The sequence below is a fragment of the Ambystoma mexicanum genome, chromosome 8 (genome assembly GCF_040938575.1).
Source record: "Ambystoma mexicanum isolate Mex_15411 chromosome 8, UKY_AmexF1_1, whole genome shotgun sequence".
NCBI classification, from domain to species: Eukaryota; Metazoa; Chordata; class Amphibia; order Caudata; family Ambystomatidae; genus Ambystoma; species Ambystoma mexicanum.
This window is the reverse complement of record NC_090929.1, coordinates 76,180,277-76,202,418: the sequence shown is the minus strand read 5'-3', so window position 1 is coordinate 76,202,418 and position 22,142 is coordinate 76,180,277. Positions and strand designations below refer to the sequence as shown.

The 22,142-nt window shown below is 48.2% G+C and overlaps 1 protein-coding gene across 1 annotated transcript in view; it reads left to right on the top strand.

Annotated features, from left to right (window-relative positions):
* AK8 (adenylate kinase 8) overlaps positions 1–22,142 on the top strand; it is a 564,615-nt gene that overhangs the window by 352,346 nt on the left and 190,127 nt on the right. Inside the window, exon 11 of the mRNA XM_069609314.1 lies at positions 15,877–16,018. Within this exon, the coding sequence (XP_069465415.1) occupies positions 15,877–16,018 (142 nt within the window). The remainder of the gene's footprint in view (positions 1–15,876; positions 16,019–22,142) is intronic.

The following is a 22,142-nucleotide window of genomic DNA, read 5'->3' as shown; positions in this document are numbered from 1 at the left end:
CCAATGGCAACTCTCAGGACACACTCTCGGACTTTCCCAGCACCAGATGATAGTTCAGCTTTTAACCCTCAAGCTTTCGGTTATCAGGGCCGTCGATTGGCTAAGTTTCCTTAGAAAGTCTATTGCCTTTGGGGCCTGAGGTGATGAAATGAAAGTATCATTCGCTATAGTCTTATGCAGGGTGATGACTTCACCCCTGGGTCCCCCTCTTCTGGGCACTGACCCTTCTCAATTGTATTCCAAACATACATCAAAGTTCCTTTACCAATCAACTTTGGGTGATAGCTTCACCCTTGGATCTCCCTTGGTCGGGCTCGGACCCTTCTTCTCTTTTTCTCTTCTCGGGTGCTGGCTTCACCCCTGGATCTCCCTCGGTCGGGCTCGGACCCCTCTTGCCTTTTTAGCTGGATTCAATTCCCTGGGTAATCTCAATGTTCACTCTCAATGTGGGATTCACTTCCCTTTCTTTCACAGCGCTTGCAGATCAAAGTCTTTTTATTGTACAGGCATTTTTCTTGATCCTCTGTGCGATCACTTTGACCTATTGCGCGGGCCTTCCTATGGCCTTCTGTTACTTGTAGTTTCTCTCAATTTGGGCTCGACCAGAGTCTCTCGCATTAGCATCCACATGATGCTGCGTCCCCTCTGTATTTGGACTCTCCTTTTTACTTTTAATAGTTCATTCAAAGTTCATCAGCTTTGGTAAAACAATTGCCACTTTGCGATTCTCACTCAACACAGCCCGGTTCATATCGGTTCTACCCTCGACTCACCGGCTGTGATGAACCGCTTGGCTGTTGCATCTCTGGAGTCAAGTCCGGTACCACGGGCACGGGAGCTTCCCTTGCTCCTGCTTATCGGCATAGGCTTGCCCCTTATACCGTTGACATCTGTTGCGGGACACTTGTGCAATTGTGTGCAGTTTTAGGCTCTCTTCCTCAAAGGCTCTGCGGGTCTGGGATGAAAAGGGCCAGGTCACTTCTCTCCCCTCAATCCTCTCGATTCCGGCCACCTTTCTCCGCCTCTTGAATTGCCGCGTGGTAGCTGTCTCATTGTGCTGTTTGCTGTGCTCGCCTTGCTCGTACTGTGCTCTCTTGCTCCACCTTTTATCACTGTGGGGACAAGGACGGGCAGTCAGGTGTGTTCGATTTGAGTCAATTGCCTGACTTTGCCTGATCCTCGGGTTTGGACATGTCAGGTAAACAGGTTTTACATCAGTCCATTTTCTTGAGTGTAAAATGTATTTGTATCGGAAAACGGGGGGCGGTTGGAGTGTCAGAGTATCCTATGCAGTGGTCGAAGTGTATCTTCCCTACCGTTCTGCCCCGCTCTCCTCAAACCCCATCGCTGCGCCCCTCCCACACACAATCCAAACCCCCAAACACACACACCTGCTATTTATGGGAATGTTCAGTGCAGTGCACTGAAGTGAAAGCTTCAACTTCTTCCTACACTTTTATTTTAAACCCCAAACCGTTCCAGAACGGTTTCTTTTTAAAATAAAAGTATATGAACAGTGAAACAGAAAAATAAAAAGTATAGGAGCACCGCTCCCGCCCACTTTGACCTCTGATCCTATGGGACGGGATAAGGAAGGTTTGTGTGTACTGAACGAGAATGACATGGAAGAAGAACAGAACATAGGGGATGGTGGGAACAGTAGTGTTCTGTTATAGTAGGTTGGGATCTTGGAAAATGACAATCAGAGGGACGGGATTGGTAGAGTTCGCAGGCTAAGCGAGAATAGCTGAGGTTGTGACATGGACAAAGGGGATTTTGGGAATTGTAGTGTTTTGTCTGATCAGGTTGGAATGCAGAAAATGATAATCAGAGGAACAGAAAGAAGGATAGGGAGTGTTCGAATGGAGACTGGTGAAACAAGGATTCTGGGAGTTATGCTTTTTGGGTGTAACCGGTTTTGGGACCTTACAGGATGTATTAAGTATGGAGGGGTTGTTGGATCTGGGTCGGAGAGATCTAACAGGAGGAAGGGAGGCAGATGCAATACAGCCCATGAAAGCCTCAGATATCTCGCCCTTCTCTCCTTTTCTGGCAAAATACCACGTCTCACCTGGGGTATTCCCCAGAGCACAACCCTGGGTTTCCCCTATGCAGGTGATCTTCACCACTGGTCCACCCCCAGGATCTGGATCAAACGGTGATGGCCATGTCCTGGCCACCTAAATAAGGGATTCTCGAGGTCTTACTGGGAGAATACCCTCAGGTTTTTCACATTACAAACATAATCAGACAGTATTTACTGCTTGTATATTCCGATACTGGATTTGTGGTACTAGCCTCAGACCAGAGGCATTTATTTACTGCATGCGGTATTCCTGTACTTACCAACATGATCAGGCAGTATTTACCACGTGTGCTATTCTTACATTATTCATGAGGTGTTTGACCTCATACTGAAGTGGTATTTATTAAATGCATGATGCATTGTATATAAGGTATTCAACCTCATTTCAGGTAGTATGTACGATAGGTGGTATGCATGCATTGCACAAGAGGTGTTTGTCCTCATAATCCAGCAGTCCTTACTTCCTGTGCTATTCCTTGGGAGTCTCGGGAGGATAGCTCAGGGGCAAGGCGCTCGCATTGGAAGCAAGACGACACAGAACACCACAGGTTCGATCCATGCGTCTGCCCTTAGAAACCTCTGGGTGTTATGCACCTTGTAAATAACCAATCATAATGATACATTCCTGCATTGTAAGTTAGATATTTGACCTCCTAATTGAGCAGCATTTGTCATCTGCAGCACGTGGTAGTCCTATAGTATGCAGGAGGTATTTCACCTCGTATCAGTTGCTATGTAATGCATGCAGTATTCCTGCATTGTAGAGGAGGTATTTCACCTCATATGTCGTCTCGGGAGGATAGGTCAGGGGTAACGCCCTCTCCTTGGAAGCAAGACGACACAGGTTCGATCCCCAGATCTGGACTTAGAAACCTCTGGGTATTAAGCGCATTATAAATAACCAATTATTATTATTATAACCAATTATTGTATCTGGTGGTGCCTGAAGTATTCCTGCATTCAACGGGAGGTATTTCACCTCGTATCAGTTGCTATGTAATGCCTGCAGTATTCCTGCATTGTACAGGAGGTATTTCACCTCATATCTCGTCTCGGGAGGATAGCTCAAGGGCAGCGCCCTCGATGAAGTGTAACACAGGTTCGATCCCCGGGTCGCACTTAGAAACCTCTGGGTATTAAGCACGTTATAAATAACCAATTATTATTATAGCCAATTATTGTATCTGGTGGTATTTACTGTGTGCAGTATTCCTGCATTCTACAGGAGGTATTTTACCTCATATCAGGTGGTATTTATTGTCTGCAGTATTTCTGCATTTTACAGGAGGTATGTCACCTCATATCAGGTGGTATTATCTGCATGTGGTATTCCTGCATTTTACAGGAGGTATGTCACCTCATATCAGGTGGTATTATCTGCATGTGGTAGTCCTGGATTGCACAGGAGGTATGTCACCTCATATCAGGTGGTTTTTTCTGCATGTGGTAGTCCTGGATTGCACAGGAGGTATGCCACCTCATATCAGGTGGTATTTATTGTCTGCAGTATTCCTGCATTGTACACGAGATGTTCGACCTCACAGCCAGGCGGTATTTACTGCACTGTACCTTGTATTTAAGGTACTCACCTCATAATCGGGTAGTATTTGCTGCATGTGCTAGTTCTACATTTTACAGGAAGTATTCTAGCTCGTTTCAGGCGGTATTTAGTGCCGGCAATATTCCTGCCTAGAGCATAGGGTATTTGACCTCCTAGCCAGGCGGTATTTACGGGCAGGCAGAGCCAACACTAGCCACCTAAAGTATTGCATTCCCCAATAAAAGAAGCCCTTTGGCAGGGCCACTTGCTGTTGAAGTCTGTCTGATGGGGAGGGGGAGGGGAATTTGCTGATTAGGTGGGCCTGCAGGATGCTCATGTATCCCGCAGGTGGCAGTCTATCGCCCCTGAAACACCGGCCGCTGGAGGCAGCGGAGTCCCTCGCCGGTGTCCACGCTCCTGGGGTGTACAGAGCGAAGCCGGGCATTCTGGCCCTGTTGACCTCTGCGTCGAGATATTTGGAAATGGGAAAAGGGGGTTGGGTTAGAGACTGAGACGCCCATATGTTATGAGAGATAACATGAACCCATCTGATTTAGAAAAATATATCCCTAGCCAATGTTCTGTGACCTTATAATGGTGTTGGGCCTGTACACACCTATTCTGTGACTTCAAATATACTTAGAACCCATGGTGGGGTACATTTTCTCAAGTGTTCTGCCTGCGGTGTTGTAAAAGCCAATGATACCCTCCTGCTGGGCAGGGCTAAAAAGGCAGAGCAAACTGGGTGAGGTCCTGCCAGGCTCATCTCCAGTCCCAGGTACTGGAAAGGCAACTCCCGGCTCTCTTAAGGTAGTGCTTGCGCTCTCCCAGGCACAGAGCACTGGGTGTTCTGCCTGAAGGGATCAGAGGGGATTCTAGCGTATTTGACTCACCTTTGGTAGCGATGGACGAACAATCGAGGTCCAGGCTTTGTACAAGCAAAGCCCATATGAATTTACACTGAATGAACACAGCACTTTATTTAGATAACTAGACGAATTTAAAGTAATCATGAAGCCTTTGAGTGGTCCGCAGCAGAATATACCACCCATTTAAGCCCGGAGGCCGAGTTAATGGTAGGGTACATCAAGGGCCATTAATAAGGTCTCCTAGCGCCCCCAACAGGCTATTATCACACAGCTTTCCTCTTAGAATAAACACAACATGTGAACAAAGATGCCTGGCATTGAAAATGAGAAACAGAGCCCCTGAAATCATTGAATGAGAACCCCCCCCCCCTTCAATATGGAGGCTGCGCTAATGTATGGAGTGGTGTGGGGGGAGTGAGAACGGCGCAGGGAGCCTGCCAGGCAACAAAACATAAGCTGCATTAAAAAAAACACGAATGTATTGGTGTGTAGAGGATTTGCGTTGGCTCAGTATTCTGGCAAATACCCTCAGTTAATGACCGCATTCCGAGCCATATGATTGGCTACTATGTGCTTCCCACATGGTTATTGGTATTGTAGAAGAAAACCAGAGTCTTCTACCTAGTGGCGTCACTAGAAATCAGTATTAGGGGGGACAAAACCAGGGGTCAAAAATACATGGTGGGGCGCGGTGGTGGCACACCAAATGAGGGTCAATTGGCCAAACTGCTTTAGGTATACCTATATTTTACCAATCTGGTTAAAAAACGCGACATTAAGCATGTCCAGAGTAGGATTAATGCAATAAGTGTTTTTTATGAAGTTAACATACATCCTAAAAAGTCAACTCCTGTTCAATGCCCTGTGCCCGCAGCAAGAGACTGCATTCTTTGAACCCAAGCAGACACCGCTCCCAGCGCAGCTTCACTTAATGTGTAGTTAGAGGAGGAATTTAGCAGAAGAGACATCACTTCCATCTCAGCTTTAATTAATAGCCAGTCAAAAATCACTCCTACCTCAGTTCCAAATAATGATAGCCAAGGACAGTCTGTTTAACAGGTGGAATATCCCATACAGGCGCCGAGTACAGGGGAGGAGAGGAGGTAACTGCTCCCTTGGTTCTCCAGCAGTGGTTGCAGGAATCTCACTCTGCCCCCCGCAGAATTGCTCACAGTTTTCAGTTTCTGGCTGTGCACCCAAGTGGCGGCTGGAGATTGTTTTTATTGGAGGGGCATAAAAAATGTCTCCCAAACATGCCAGTGTGACGTAACGTAGCAAGGGAGCCCGAACCAATTAAGAGGTGTTGGAGGGCTTCACACCCACAGAATCATTTTAAAATAGAGGCTTAAAATGATGCAAACATTGGGTAGAATGAGAAACAGTTTGCAATTGGTTTTATACGGCAAAGCATGAAAAGGTCCAATAGAGGCAAGCCGCCAACAGTGCAGAGGAGCATTTCGCCAACATGTTTTCATGATGCCCTTGCCCACTATATAGGCCAGTATAAAACAATGTTCACACTGGCTGCGCCCATACATTTCCATGCTGGCTGCACCACTATACAACAGTATTCCCAATTCAGCTCATAATCATTTATTTTTATTTATTTATTTTTACATTTGTAATACTCCTAAACCCAAAGGCATCCGGGCGCAGTTGCGGACCAGTTATCCATAACGTATGCTTGCACGTAGATCACAAAGTGATTGTTATTCCAGAGACTCGGGGGAGCTTCTCCAAGGACTTAGTGCTCCAAGAGGGGTCAGTGTGTTTAGTTGAAGAGCAACGTTTTTAGAGGTTTTCTGAACGCCAAGTGGGAACCATCAGCTCTTAGAGGAGGCGGTAGGCATTCCAGTGATGGGCAGATACTGCTGGAAAGCCGGCGCCCCCACTTCGGTTCTTTTGACTTTGGGTGGTATGATACGGTGAGCATGGGCTGACCTTACTGGTCTATAGGTGTTGGATCTGATAACTCTTTATGCCAGATACTCGGGGGCACTGTTCGGGAGACATTTGTGAATGATGGAAAGGACTTTGATCCTTTCCTGGGCGGGTAACCAGTGCGCCTCCTTTCTTGCTGATGAGATGTGCTCTTTTCTCAGAACCTTAAGGGCCGAGCGTAGGGCATTGTTTTGGATAACCTGCATTTTGCTAATGTTTTTTTTTAAGTGCCCGCAATTAGGGCATTACAGTAATCCAGTCTGGCTCCGGTGACCGCACGTGCGATGGTGAGGCAGCTACTCGGAGTGTGCCATTGTCTGGCTGCGTTGAGGAGCTTGGCCGTGTAGGCCGCTGAAAAGGCAATGGCATTGACTTATTTAGTGAGGCATAGCATGGCATCTGGGTGCACTCCTAAGGTTTTGACAGAGACTGGGATATTTATGCTGTCAATAGTGAAAGAATCATAGTTGGAGGAGAGCTTTTTTAGCATTGCCGGAGAGTCTACCATGAGGATCTCCGTTTTGTCATCGTTCAAGCAGAGATCATTAGAGGCCATCCAAGCCTGTATTGTTGAGTAGATTCTGTTGATTGATTGTGTGTCCTCTTCGTGGTTTCCTGACCGCGGGATGAAAATTTGTGTCATTGGCATAGTCGGTGTAGGCTATGCTGATGTTGTCAAGGATTTAAAAGAGTGGCTTAGTAAATATATTATATAAGGTTTGTGAGATGCAGGAGCCTTGTGGCACGGCACAAGGAATGGGTACAGAGGAGGCCGCTGGCCGATTCCAAGAAGACTCTCATAGATCTTCCTTCTAGGAAAGACGCTACCCACGTCGTGGCTTCATGGGAGAAGTTGGCTGCAGATGTACGGTGGTGGGAAAGGGTTTTGTGGTCCACAAGGTCAAAAGCAGCTGATAGATTAAGGAAGAGGAGGGCTGTCTTTCCTTCATCTCTAAAGATGTCCAGTTGATTTCTGAAATCCAACACTGCAGACTCTGTGCCGTGACCTGATCCGAAGCCAGATTGGCACTCTCCTAGGATTGGATTTGGTTGTAAGCTGCTCTGTCAAACATCTTTAAAAGTAATGGGACAGTGTTGATTGAGCGGTAGTTGTTTGGTACTGCGTTCCAGATTGGTGGGTACTATGTTGGCTGCGAACCTGGGGGGGGGGTGCAAATATTTATCACCCCCTTGATCAAGGTCGTACAAGGCAAGTAATCGCTCTGAGCCCTCGCTGAGGTTCAGGCTGGCGGGCTATCATCGATGTGGGAAGCACCCGAACTCGGGGGTGATTGCTATATTAACCTCTGGTACGATCAGCCATTACCTCCTCATGATGAAATATTTCCAGACAATTTTAGATATTCATGAATTTCATCAGATTATGAACGGCGTCCCCCCTGAGCAGGGCCGTACCCAATCCTCTTACTTCAGCTTGTAGCTCATGTCAAGTCGTTTAGGGGGACCACTGTTTTGTGCCTTTGCAAATTGCAGTGGCATCTCCCTTTTGTCGCCCATCTTCCCCTGCCAATGTTCTGTCGCATGGCCCAAAGTTCTGCCCAAGACCAGAGCAGAGCATTTCCTTAGCAGTCAACCCAAATCTGATTCATAAATACTGCAGGGTCGACATGTTATTCTCACCGTCTGGAGTGGCTTAAGAGCACCTGCTGTCTAGCACCTAGCAACCCCAAAAAATCTCTCATGCCCTTGCTGGGGGGTAGGTGGGAGAACCATGCAAACCTCAAACTTGAAGGCCAACAATTAGAGCGCTGATGGCGCCCCCTATATCTTTCTATGGATAGAACTACCTATAGACCAGCGCCTACTTGCTGCCATCTAGCCCTGCTCAAGGCTACATATATTTACTATAGCAGTCGAACTTCTGCCTGCGCTAACATGCAGATGGACGTTTTGTAGTTTTGAAGGTACTTTCCACTTTATCCTCAACCACCTTGGTACACACTTCTTTTCAAGAGCCAGTGGGTGCTTTGTCCATTTTCTTTGACAACAAAATAGAGTCTGTTTATGACACAATCCCTCAACATTATGTTCATTCTACACACCACATTGGTCCTCTTGACTTAGACTCTGTGTCCAGTAAAGGCCTGCTTGCAATGTCCTATCGTCTCAGAGGGAGAGGCAGCGTGTCTCCTTGTGTGCCATGGTGCTGAACACCCCAGGCCACGAATCGGTGGTACTGCACAACTCATGCAGTTCAGGCTTCGTTGCCTCTTGGTGGTGTTGTACACTGGAGGCCATGAATCGTGGCGAGCTTAGGTCCCTTTAGGAACGTGCATACAATGGATGGGTACACACAGAATAACCAAACCAACTCAGGAAGATGGCAAAGTACTGTTTTATTAATGATTATCTAAAACAGAGAGTTACAACGGACCTCAACGGGCAAACGCTCGATTTTTCTCAGCAATCTTTTCACAAAACCAAGGTTATATATCCAAAATACGTCAGATGTGATACGTAGGCAAATAATGAAAAACCTACTGGGTATCAGGATAGGCTTAAGGTGAAAATCTAAGTATATTATCTATAGGAACTAGGATTGTAATTGGCTGCCCACTGTCAGATGGACAACATATGCCTACCTCTAAAACATGTCATTTTCAGAAACATTAGACACACAGATTCTCATTGGTTTTCAAACTATAAGGTGCTTCGTTATATCGACCACTACAATTGGTTGGCACGCTTGTGCCATGTCTGGAATATTTGGTTCACTTAGCAGCACGTGCGCCCAGACCCAGGTTCAAGGAGATGGGCCTGACTCTACCGCCCCACCCAATTAGCCCAGCATCTCTCATCACCCATGCCTTCTGCCATGAAGATTGTCTTTGAACTTGGCCTTGCAAAGTATCCTTGCCTCTAAGAATACATGGGAGTGAGTCACTCACTATTATGTTCTAGGACTCCAAGTGAACTCTATTTTCATCCTTGGCTCACGTGACAGGAGACCATGATTTGGTCCTTATTGCAGGTTTTAAATGTGTTAAAGGTATTAAACTTGACCCTCTTAGTCTTCTTTCTCTGCACCTTAACAAGGGATGATTCATCCTTCACACGTTCGCTCCTTTTCAGAATAGATAGCTTACCATGGCTGCTTCAGTCTTGACTTCAAGTCAAACACCCTTGCAATGCGGCTCCACAATTCAGCTTATTCTTGCTTCAACATCGTTTTTCTTCTTACCTATTCATGGGGCCTGGCTTACAAAAATTCATAATACCGATGTCCAGCTTCTATACAATGGCGGCTTTGTCTGTATTATATTCATTGCATATGTCCAGCTTCTATAATAACTCCGTCTACTTGCGTTTCAGCATCTGTACCATTATTGAATGGTTCGTATTCAAAGGTTCTCTTGATTCTTTACTTCGTCATCAGTTGCTGTAGGATCCAGCCATCCTCTTCAGCCAGTTATCCTAAGACGTCTTTCATACTCTTATAACGTCACAGGCTTCTTTCTTTGCTCTTTTTTATATTCCTTCAGGGGGTTCCGCCTTCAAATTGTTGTCCCTTCGGGGATACCTTCGATAGGGCTGTCTCAATGGGTATCTTCTTTCGAACATACGTTGCGGTATTGGCACAACTGCTGGTGTCAAACACGGCACGATCCCAGGCTTCCAACCTATGGGAGGTAGGGGGGCGGGGTTTCCTGCAGAGGCTTGCAGCTGCTCTTTCACTGCAGGCACTATGCGTACGGATCTGCCACCTGTAGATCCCCAGAGATCTGGGACTACAACTCCCATGATCCCTCACCATTGACAAAGCTGGTTAGTGCTGATCGGTGTTGTAGTTCAAATCATGTGGGGAGTCCAAGTTTGCAGGCACCTATGGCATCATGTTGGTGCTTTACAAGCAAACCACGCGTCAGTATTACTGACCAGCGCTTGCACTTCAGGTTCCATAAATGTGTAGCGGTGCTGTGATCTGCAGACCATGAGTCGATAACACTGTGGCACATACACACTGGAGGCGCTGTCATGTCATGGTGTTGCTGCATTCTGTAAGCTGTTAGTCACTGGTACTGTGCAGCGCACACACGCCATGCGGCATCTCTTCTTGGTGCTATTGTACACTGCCAGTCATGGGTCAGTGGTGCTGTAGAACACTTGCACTGTAGTCTCCATCAGTTCGTGGCAGTGCTGCACACTGAAGGTCATGAGTCAGCATTCACATTGTCTCACGCCTCTCTCTATACTGTTGGGATGAGTTTACAGAGAGGCATTCTTAATATTCAACACACGTATGTGCAGGCATTATGCAACACCATCACTTCATGGTGGTTCGGAATTGCCCCGTCATGTCATGGTTGTGCTGTACACTGCAGGCCTGGAGTCTTTGGAACTGCACAGGACGTGCACTGCAGGTCCCATCATGTTATGGTTGTGCTGTACACTGCAGGCCTGGAGACTTTGGAACTGCACAGAACTTGCACTGCAGGCTCCCTTGTTTCACGGTGGTGCTGTACACTGCAGGCCATGAGACTGTGAAACTGCACAGAACTTGCACTGCAGGCCCCATCATGTCATGGTTGTGCTGTACACTGCAGGCCATGAGACTGTGGAACTGCACAAGACGTGCACTGCAGATCCCATCATGTTATGGTTGTGCTGTACATTGCAGGCCTGGAGACTTTGGAACTGCACAGAACTTGCACTGCAGGCCCCATCATGTCATGGTTGTGCTGTACACTGCAGGCCTGGAGACTTTGGAACTGCACAGAACTTGCACTGCAGGCTCCCTTGTTTCACGGTGGTGCTGTACGGTTTATAGTCATAATGTCGACAAAAAAATGTCGACAGACAAAAATATCGAAAAAATAATGTCGAAAATAATAATGTCGACATTCTATACTTTTAATGTAAAAAGTCATAATGTCGAAAAAAAAATGTCGACATTTTTTTTTCGACAATATGACTATAAACCCTTAACACTATCAACACCTCACCCAACACCCTCCTGCAACCCCCCCCACACCCCACACCACCACCCTCCCACCCCTCATATGCAACACATTCTAATTATTTATATATTTATTTATTTATTTTTTCAATAAATAAATAACCAACAAAAAGTATCATTTACTATGGGGGGGTCCCCCCCCAACCCCCCCTCACCCAACACCCCCCTGCCACCCCACCACACCCCCTAACCACCCTCTCACCCCTCATACTCAACACAATCTAATTATTTATTTATTTATTTATTTATTTTTTCAATAAATAAATAACCAAAAAGAGTCTAATTTACTATGGGGGGGGTCCCCCCCCCAACCCCCCCTCACCCAACACCCCCCTGACACCCCCCCACACCCCCCCCAACCACCCTCTCACCCTCATTCCCAACACATAGTAATTATATATTTATTTATTTATTTATTATTCAATAAATAAATAAACAAATAAATAAAAAGAATATCATTTACTATGGGGATGTCCCCCCCAACCCCTCTCACCCAATACCCCCTGCCACCCCCCACCCCTCATACTCAACACATACAACACAACAATAAATATATATTTATTTATTTATACAACATTTCGAAAAAATGTCGACATTAATGTAAAATGTCGACATTTTTGTATGTCGACATTATTGATTTTCGACATTAATTTGTCGACATTTTGACTGTCGACATTATTGATGTCGACATTATGACTGCACACCGTGCTGTACACTGCAGGCCATGAGACTGTGGAACTGCAAAGAACTTGCACTGCAGGCCCCATCATGTCATGGTTGTGCTGTACACTGCAGGCCTGGAGACTTTGGAACTGCACAGAACTTGCACTGCAGGCTCCCTTGTTTCACGGTGGTGCTGTACACTGCAGGCAATGAGACTGTGAAACTGCACAGAACTTACACTGCAGGCTCCATCATGTCATGGTTGTGCTGTACACTGCAGGCCATGAGACTGTGGAACTGCACAGAACTTGCACTGCAGGCTCCCTTGTTTCACGGTGGTTTTGTACACTGCAGGCCATGAGACTGTGAAACTGCACAGAACTTGCACTGCAGGCCCCATCATGTCATGGTTGTGCTGTACACTGCAGGCCATGAGACTGTGAAACTGCACAGAACTTGCACTGCAGGCCCCTTCATGTTATGGTTGTGCTGTACACTGCAGGCCAGGAGACTTTGGAACTGCACAGAACTTGCACTGCAGGCTCCCTTGTTTCACGGTGGTGCTGTACACTGCAGGCAATGAGACTGTGAAACTGCACAGAACTTACACTGCAGGCTCCATCATGTCATGGTTGTGCTGTACACTGCAGGCCATGAGACTGTGGAACTGCACAGAACTTGCACTGCAGGCTCCCTTGTTTCACGGTGGTTTTGTACACTGCAGGCCATGAGACTGTGAAACTGCACAGAACTTGCACTGCAGGCCCCATCATGTCATGGTTGTGCTGTACACTGCAGGCCATGTGACTGTGGAACTGCACAGAACTTGCACTGCAGGCCCCTTCATGTTATGGTTGTGCTGTACACTGCAGGCCAGGAGACTTTGGAACTGCACAGAACGTGCACTGCAGGCCCCCTTGTTTCACGGTGGTGCTGTACACTGCAGGCCATGAGACTGTGAAACTGCACAGAACTTGCACTGCAGGCCCCATCATGTCATGGTTGTGCTGTACACTGCAGGCCAGGAGGCTTTGGAACTGCACAGAACTTGCACTGCAGGCCCCCTTGTTTCACGGTGGTGCTGTACACTGCAGGCCATGAGACTGTGAAACTGCACAGAACTTGCACTGCAGGCCCCATCATGGCATGGTGGTGTTGTACACTGCAGGCCAGGAGACCGTGGAACTGCACTGAACTTGCACTGCAGGCCCCATCATGGCATTGTGGTTCTGTACACTGCAGGCCAGGAGACCGTGGAACTGCACTGAACTTGCACTGCAGGTCCCATCATGTCATGGTTGTGCTGTACACTGCAGGCCTGGAGTCTTTGGAACTGCACAGAACTTGTACTGCAGGCCCCATCATGTTATGGTTGTGCTGTATACTGCAGACCGGGAGACTTTGGAACTGCACAGAACTTGCACTGCAGGCTCCCTTGTTTCACGGTGGTGCTGTACACTGCAGGCCAGGAGACTTTGGAACGGCACAGAACTTGCACTGCAGGCTCCCTTGTTTCATGGTGGTGCTGTCCACTGCAGGCCAGGAGACTGTGGTACTGTGGAGTTGCAGGCAATCAGTCAGTGGCACCGTTCTGCACTTCCAGTGCACGCCCCATCACTTTGTGGTGGTGCTGTGCACTGAAGGGCAACATGCATAATTCAGTGATACTGCAAAGCACTTGGACTGCAGACGTCATCACTTAAGCGACGTGTTGTACACTACGAGCCACGTGCCTGCCAGCATTATCAATTCCGTTTGGGAGACTCCATTCCAGGTCTGGTTTTAACTTTGCATTCTGGGTCTTGGATGTCTCCATTATAAACCCAGGTGTACTAGTCCCGGAAAGTGAAGTTAGAACCAGGACTGGAGTCGCGTCTCACGAATGGCATGACAAAGTGTGGCCTATGTGAAGGCATTAGTTGTGGCACTCTGAAGCCCTTGCATGTTGTGACTGTGCTGCCAGGTAATGGTTTTTCAGGAATGTGTTATTTTTACAGAACTGGGAAATAGTCATTCTGTCTTTATTGGACCAATTCTTGACGGGTGCCCCGGGCCACGATGTTCCCAGATGAGGACTGGTGGTAAATGTGTGGCGGTAAGATAGTGGTCCTTAAAGCACTCTTTGGGGTATGAGGACTATTTGTACCAAATGCAACTCGAGCAAATGCAATGCCTGTTGGTTAAGGCCCGCCTGGGCATCCTGCCCTTGGCTGCCTTGGTGAACACGTGGCATCCTGCCCTTGCCTGCCTTGGTGAACACGTGGGCTACTGCCCTTGCTTGCCTTGGTGAACACGTGGCCTCCTGCCCTTGCCTGCCTTGGTGAACACGTGGCCTCCTGCCATTGGCTGCCTTGGTGAACACGTGGCCTCCTGCCCTTGCCTGCCTTGGTGAACACGTGGCCTCCTGCCCTTGGCTGCCTTGGTGAACACGTGGCCTCCTGCCCTTGCCTGCCTTGGTGAACACGTGGCATTCTGCCCTTGCCTGCCTTGGTGAACACGTGGCCTCCTGCCCTTGCCTGCCTTGGTGAACACGTGGCCTCCTGCCCTTGCCTGCCTTGGTGAACACGTGGCCTCCTGCCCTTGGCTGCCTTGGTGAACACGTGGCCTCCTGTTCTTGGCTACCTTGGTGAACACGTGGCCTCCTGCCCTTGGCTGCCTTGGTGAACACGTGGCCTCCTGCCCTTGCCTGCCTTGGTGAACACGTGGCCTCCTGCCCTTGGCTGCCTTGGTGAACACGTGGCCTCCTGGCCTCGTGGCAACACAATGTCATGTCCACTCGCCCACTCTGCTGCCATGCAACTGAGTGAAGACATGGTCCATTTCATTCTGCTCTGCCCAGAATCTATGTGATTACTCTGCCCAAATGACTGCAAACCCTAAAATGTCGACCTATTTTTATGTCGACCTCCTTTCCCCTCCCCCACCCATATATGTGCAGGGAGAGACCCCCGCAGCCTCCCCTATATGTATTAAATACTGTACCCATCCGCCCACATATATATGAGGTGTAAAGGGGGGGTCGATATTCTTTAAAAAAAAAGTCGTCATTTTGGGGTTTGCAGTAATTGTGGTCGCAGTAAATGTATAATCCCCTCTGCCCATACTATGGCGATGCGAGAGGATCTCTGAGGCCTCTCCTGATTGGCCGTAGGATGGATGTCTCTTTGTCTAGCAGCCCAAGACAAGGCTGTAGCTTTTGCAATGGGTTGGTATCTGCTGGAACTCGGAGAAGAAGATCCAGCTCCCGCGGACCACACATGGCCCCATGCCCCCCCCCCCCCACCCCCTGCGTGTCGGAGTTCCCCTGTGGTCACTGCCTCTACTGGTGTTAACTTGACACGTGTAAACGAGGGTCCGGTGCTTGATGAAGTTGACTGGCCCTCTTGGGGAAATTGATCTTTTTTTGCACTTTTTAAGAACCTTGGTTAACGATTCAAACTGCCCATTGTAAACCTAGATCTGCTCTATTGTGTTTTTTATGAGTTTTTATTCATTATCACTGGATTTTATCAATGTTCTGATGCTTTTACTGTCTTTTTACTAATGTGTATTGTATGTTTTGACTTTTATGTTTTTTTTTAACCAAAATAAAGTACAAAGGAACGAAGGCAAAAAACTGTAAATATTTCCTGGCATCTAAATTCTTGCATGTTTGTACACATTAGTTGGAAGGGAGCTAAAGAGGCAGGTGGTTGGGGACAGAATGTGGGCTCTGAATCTTGGGTTCTGGGATCCAGATGCTCTGTGTGCCAGCTGGCACATGCCTGAATAACGCCCTTCTTCTTTCCACCCCCTGCAGTGCCAGACAACATCGTGCTGAAGGTCCTCGCCCAACACCTCAGCAAACTGGAGTCGGCCACTAACGGGTGGGTTCTGCACGGTTTCCCATTGGACCTGGACCAGGCAGGCTTACTGGAAGATTCTGGCTTCGTGCCCAACAGGTGAGCTGGGGTTTTCACCTGTGAGCGTGCTGTACGGTTCACCCACTGTTCAAGCTGGGCACCCTCTCTTTGTGTGGCAATTGTTTCCTACCTGTATCTGTTGCTTTGGTCATGTCGTCCTTATGCCAATGATCTCTTGTGGGACGTGCTAAGTAACTGTGCCCCTGGTTTCCATGTGCCAGTGGCCTTTTACGTGGACTTGCTTAGAAACCGTCGCCGTGACTTCCATGCGGTTGTTATAATTCTTGGGCATATGTTCGATTACCTTTGACCTCCATATTAATTAATTAATTTTGTCATTTGTTATAGCACCTTTCACCATAATTATGGTCCCAACGCGCTGTCGCGCTGCGTCGCCTCTGCCATATGCTACCCCGCACATGTCAGTCTAAGATTCACTAAGAGAGATCAACTGCTTAGGACACCTCTTGCGTATCTGAGATTCTAGCCACATCTTTACCATAAACGCCAAGGTCTTTATAGAGCTCCTAATACTGTGTTGAGTTTGCTTCTGCGTGCCGCCACGTTTCACAGATAGCATCACGGGTGCACAGGGAGAGGAAGCGTTAATGCACAAGAAAGAAAAGGTGAACCAGTTTCTGTTGTAAGCTATATGTTAGAAAATTATATAGAATAAATGTACACGGTGCGATTACCCGGCGCCCTGGGCTATAGACCACAACGAACAGACAAGAGGCAGCGGCAAATACACTAACCTGTAGTGCACTCTATTGGGCTACTGAGCCTCAAAAAATGAATTGACATACATATCTCGGACAGGGTTGTCCAACTCCCTGATGGGTTTACAGGATATCCCTTATTAATATTCACATGGAGATACATTTAGAATCATTGTATGCAAATTTATCTCAAGAATATTAATGAGGGGTATCCTGAAAATCCCACATGGATCCGGCCCTCGAGGCCTGGAGTTTGATAACAACCCTGATTTAGAATCTTGAAGTATGAAAGGTTCCAAAGCTTTTGAGAAAATTTGATAAAAATCCAAGATTCCAAAGTTGAAATTCCAAATATTTATTCCAAATCTATTATCAGAGTTCAGAGAACACAAAACTTGAGGACTTGTCTGTTGACCGTGTCAATAATGTAATGCAAATCTGTAAAGCAATACGAAGTAATGTGTGATCTACCGAAGGGAATATCCAAAGAATTGTCAAATGAATGCAGACACTAAAAGTCATCATGTTTCGATCAAAGTGGCCCTCTTCAGCAGCAGAAGAAGTGTTCATGAAGCCAACTGTGTAACTGTATTGTAATATACAGAGCTGAGACCACCCGATGAATAGAATGAAAAGACTGCGGTAGCACTGGAAACAATATCTTAAGATGCAGAGCATAGAGCAGGCTAAGAATCCAGAATCCATAGGCAGGGTCCTGAGGATGGCGACCAATAACAGAGGGACTGGCCTTGCAGAAAACCCCCAACTGGGCACCCGTATCAGGGAGTCACCGTCTTAGTGGCAGGTGAGAGTGGGTGTTTTCTTGTTCTGCGTGGGAGCTGCTTTTTAAAATTGCCATCAAGTTTTAATCATAGGGAGGAGGAGATCTTTTCCAACAAAGGCCAAGGTGTGTATATATGACCTTTCTTATCTACAAGTTCAGCTATGTCCGTGTCTAATGTCCAGTGCTTATGCGTGATGTTATGGGGTTTGCAGTGGGAGTAGGGACAGCCTTGGTGAGGAGCCCCCCTGACTCCCTGCACAGTTCTTTAGAGCGTGTCTGGGTGTTAGCGTTGTGGTGGTTGTGTGGCACTGTCACTCAAGTTGTGTCAGTGAAGGGGATCGCGAAGGATATTAGACATCTGCTTTGCTTGAGACGAATAGTTTATTACCCAAAAGGATTAGCTCACCTCGCCACTATTTTGGCCCCACGTGATCTTGTCATTAACAGGGGCTGAAGCACCTGCACCTGTGCGCCCGGTCCCCAAAATGAAAGGGTGCCCCGCTCTCCAGCTCACAAGCTTCCAGACCCACGCCATGATCAGAGTATTGGTAATTAAAGGGTTAAATCACTAGCCTAAAGGAAAGTGAGCAGCTGAGAGTGCCGAGTTTGAGCCTCATCTCCAATGCTCTCTTCTGTTTTGTTTTTCATCCATTTATCAATGACACCAGTTAAGGACATGATTTCATGCAGCTGGACCAGTTAATTGACCAGACAAAAAAAACACAATAGTGGTCAGTCTTTCCCACGATGAATTTGTACTTTCCCCACAGCGTGTGAACCGTCGCCCCCAAAGTTAAATCCCCTCCCACATCTTGGCATCACTTCAGACAGAAAACAATGAGGAATTTGCACGACAGAACTTCAGCTCACATGACGATTGTTCTTGGAGCTCTCAAACGTGTGTATGGCATTCCAAGTGCTCCCACAAATGGTCCTTTACCCAAGTCTTATGTTGAGAAGCACTTATTTAATCCAGAGCTGTATCCAGGATTGTCTAAGAAGCGGGGCCTGAAGCTAACGTAGTTGTGCCCACCGCAGTGACGTTAACATCTGTAAATGCCCACACAGCACTGCTGAGTTGGCATTCACAGATTTTGGGTCGGCCGTGCCTGTTCAGGCCCTGCCCTGTCTACACCTCTGCCCCAATCCAACACTGTAATTGTAATTGTTTATTTGTAAAGCGCTTATACACAAGTGAGGTGCTTGAAAGCGCTTCAAAGCAGGAAGGGAACAAGGGATTACAGTCGTCATTCTTAGGCCTTGAAGATTCTGAAAGATCAAACATTAACCAGCATACTAGGCCAGAGGCAAATATACTAGTGTAAGTGTGAGACAAGGAGTGGGGAGAGAAGGGGAGAGAAGGAAAGCGACGTGCAGTACAATAAACTACAGTGCTAGGCCTGGCTAGGGAGGGGAGGCCAAGGGAGGATTGGACAGACAGACTTGTTAGGACTCAAGATTGTGCCAGTGAGCAGTGACAGGAAGTGCGAGGGAGGGGCAGGGGGGCAAGTGTGCCCAGTCCAGCAAGAGTCAGGGATAAGTGCAGAGTGGTTGCCCCTCTCCTGGAGCATGATGCAGCAGTGCTAAGCGAAGTGCAGAGGCCCGGAGGCAAGCGCAGGACTGGCGGGGGAACCTGGTCCCTGTAGATCTCTGGAGGTGCACCAGGCGACCAGTCATTGGGGAAGAGAAAGAAGGTGGGAAGCAGGAGAGAAGAGAAGGAGGTGAGCAGGAGAGAGGGAGAGATAAAGAGGAAGAGAAAAGGAAGGCCTTGCGTAGTTTCCGTAAATTAAGGAGGTCTGGTTCAACGTGGAGAGAGGCAGGGAGGCCGTTCCAGAGGGAGGCACCTGCAGAGGGTAAGGATCTACCCGCAAATCTTTGTTCAGAAAAACGGCTCCCCGCAGAGAGTTGGATGAGGCCGAGCGGAGGGCTCTAGAAGGAGAGTATTTGGGAAGAAAGCGTTGTAGATAGTCTGGGCCCCAGCCCCAGAAAGCCTTGTGGACTATGTAGAGGACTGTGTCGCGTGCATTTCCATATTAATGGGGGCAAGTGTTGATCCACAGCCTCGAAAGCCTCAGTACAAGCCATGAAGGCCTCTTTGCAACTGCAGGTGGCGTGGAGTCAGCAATGTCCCTAATGTCGGAGAGCGGGCACCTGCCTGTACAGAGCCCTGGTGCCAACAGTGAACATGTGTTGGACATGCATATGGGAACCAGTAGAGTCCCAAAAATCCCATCATTAGACATATCGCCTGCACGATCACTGCTGCTGCAGCGCCTGTGCCATAGAAACGCCGTAGCAGCAGTAATCACCCATTCCACGGACTGGAACGGATGATAACGGCCATTTAACTGGGGTCCCCGGTGCCGTTATCACCCGTTCCAGCTGCTGCAATGGATGATTATTGCTATTCGCACCCTGGGTTGCCAGTCCGGTAACCCGGGGTGCTAAGACCAGTTCTTTCAATGAACAGGTTGCTTCACGGCGTCCTATTCATTGAAAGAAAATACTTAAACAAGATGGCTGCCACAGAGCTGAAAGACGGGGCTCAGACCGGAGCCCCTCTTCCATTTCCACGGCGGCTAAGCAGGGAGACGGAGCAGGCAGCAGGTGCTGCCTCTGCAGTAAGCAGGCCGGGGAGGTGGGGGATTCAGAGGATAAGAAAATGGATGGAAAGGGAAGGTCGGGGGGTGGCGGTGTGGGGCGGCGGAAGCTGCAGTCAGGTTGCTTGGAACGCTGGCTTGGATCGTGGGATTCAGGCTGCGATCCAGGCACCCTGATTGATTGCTACCCCTACCCCTGGTGCTAATTTAAATTCATATTTTTCCTCACAGTGGCCACCTTTGGTCAAGCAAAGCTCTTTTACCCCATGTTAATTTGAGGGTCGCGATCAGCCGCAATGTGGGGACTTGGCATCTCTCCCTCTGTTTTCATTCCTCCTAGCGCATGTATTCTAGTATAGGTCTCGCACAAAATGGCGTGGCTCCTGCACAAAGGGCACACACTTGCTCACTACCAATGCTATGCTCATGAAGTGCACACACTCGCTCACTACCAATGCTATGCTCATGAAGTGCACACACTCGCTCACTACCAATGCTATGCTCAGGAAGTGCACACACTCGCTCACTACCAATGCTATGCTCATGAAGTGCACACACACGCCCACTACCAATGCTATGCTCAGGAAGTGCACACACACGCTCACTACCAATGCTATGCTCATGAAGTGCACACACTCGCTCACTACCAATGCTATGCTTAGGAAGTGCACACACTCGCTCACTGCACACACTCGCTCACTACCAACCAATGCTATGTTCAGGAAGTGCACACACTCGCTCACTACCAATGCTATGCTCAGGAAGTGCACACATGCGCTCACTACCAATGCTATGCTCAGGAAGTAGACACACGCGCTCACTACCAATGCTATGCTCAGGAAGTACACACACTCGCTCACTACCAATGCTATGCTTAGGAAGTGCACACACTCGCTCACTACCAATGCTATGCTCAGGAAGTGCACACACGCGCTCACTACCAATGCTATGCTCAGGAAGTGCACACACGCGCTCACTACCAATGCTATGCTTAGGAAGTGCACACACGCGCTCACTACCAATGCTATGCTCAGGAAGTGCACACACGCGCTCACTACCAATGCTATGCTCATGAAGTGCACACACTCGCTCACTACCAATGCTATGCTTAGGAAGTGCACACACTCGCTCACTGCACACACTCGCTCACTACCAACCAATGCTATGCTCAGGAAGTGCACACACTCGCTCACTACCAATGCTATGCGCATGAAGTGCACACACACGCTCACTACCAATGCTATGCTCATGAAGTGCACATACTCGCTCACTACCAATGCTATGCTCATGAAGTGCACACACTCGCTCACTACCAATGCTATGCTCATGAAGTGCACACACTCGCTCACTACCAATGCTATGCTTAGGAAGTGCACACACTCGCTCACTGCACACACTCGCTCACTACCAACCAATGCTATGCTCAGGAAGTGCACACACTCGCTCACTACCAATGCTATGCGCATGAAGTGCACACACTCGCTCACTACCAGTGCTATGCTCAGGAAGTGCACACACATGCTCACTACCAATGCTGTGCTCAGGAAGTGCGCACACTCCCTCACTACCAATGCTGTCCACACACACACTCACTATCAATGCTATGCTCAGGAAGTGCACACACTCGCTCACTACCAATGCTATGCTCATGAAGTGCACACACACGCTCACTACCAATGCTATGCTCATGAAGTGCACACACTCGCTCACTACCAATGCTATGCTTAGGAAGTGCACACACTCGCTCACTGCACACACTCGCTCACTACCAACCAATGCTATGCTCTGGAAGTGCACACACTCGCTCACTATCAATGCTATGCGCATGAAGTGCACACACTCGCTCACTACCAATGCTATGCTCAGGAAGTGCACACACGCGCTCACTACCAATGCTGTGCTCATGAAGTGCACACACACGCTCACTACCAATGCTATGCTTAGGAAGTGCACACACTCGCTCACTGCACACACTCGCTCACTACCAACCAATGCTATGCTCTGGAAGTGCACACACACGCTCACTACCAATGCTATGCGCATGAAGTGCACACACACGC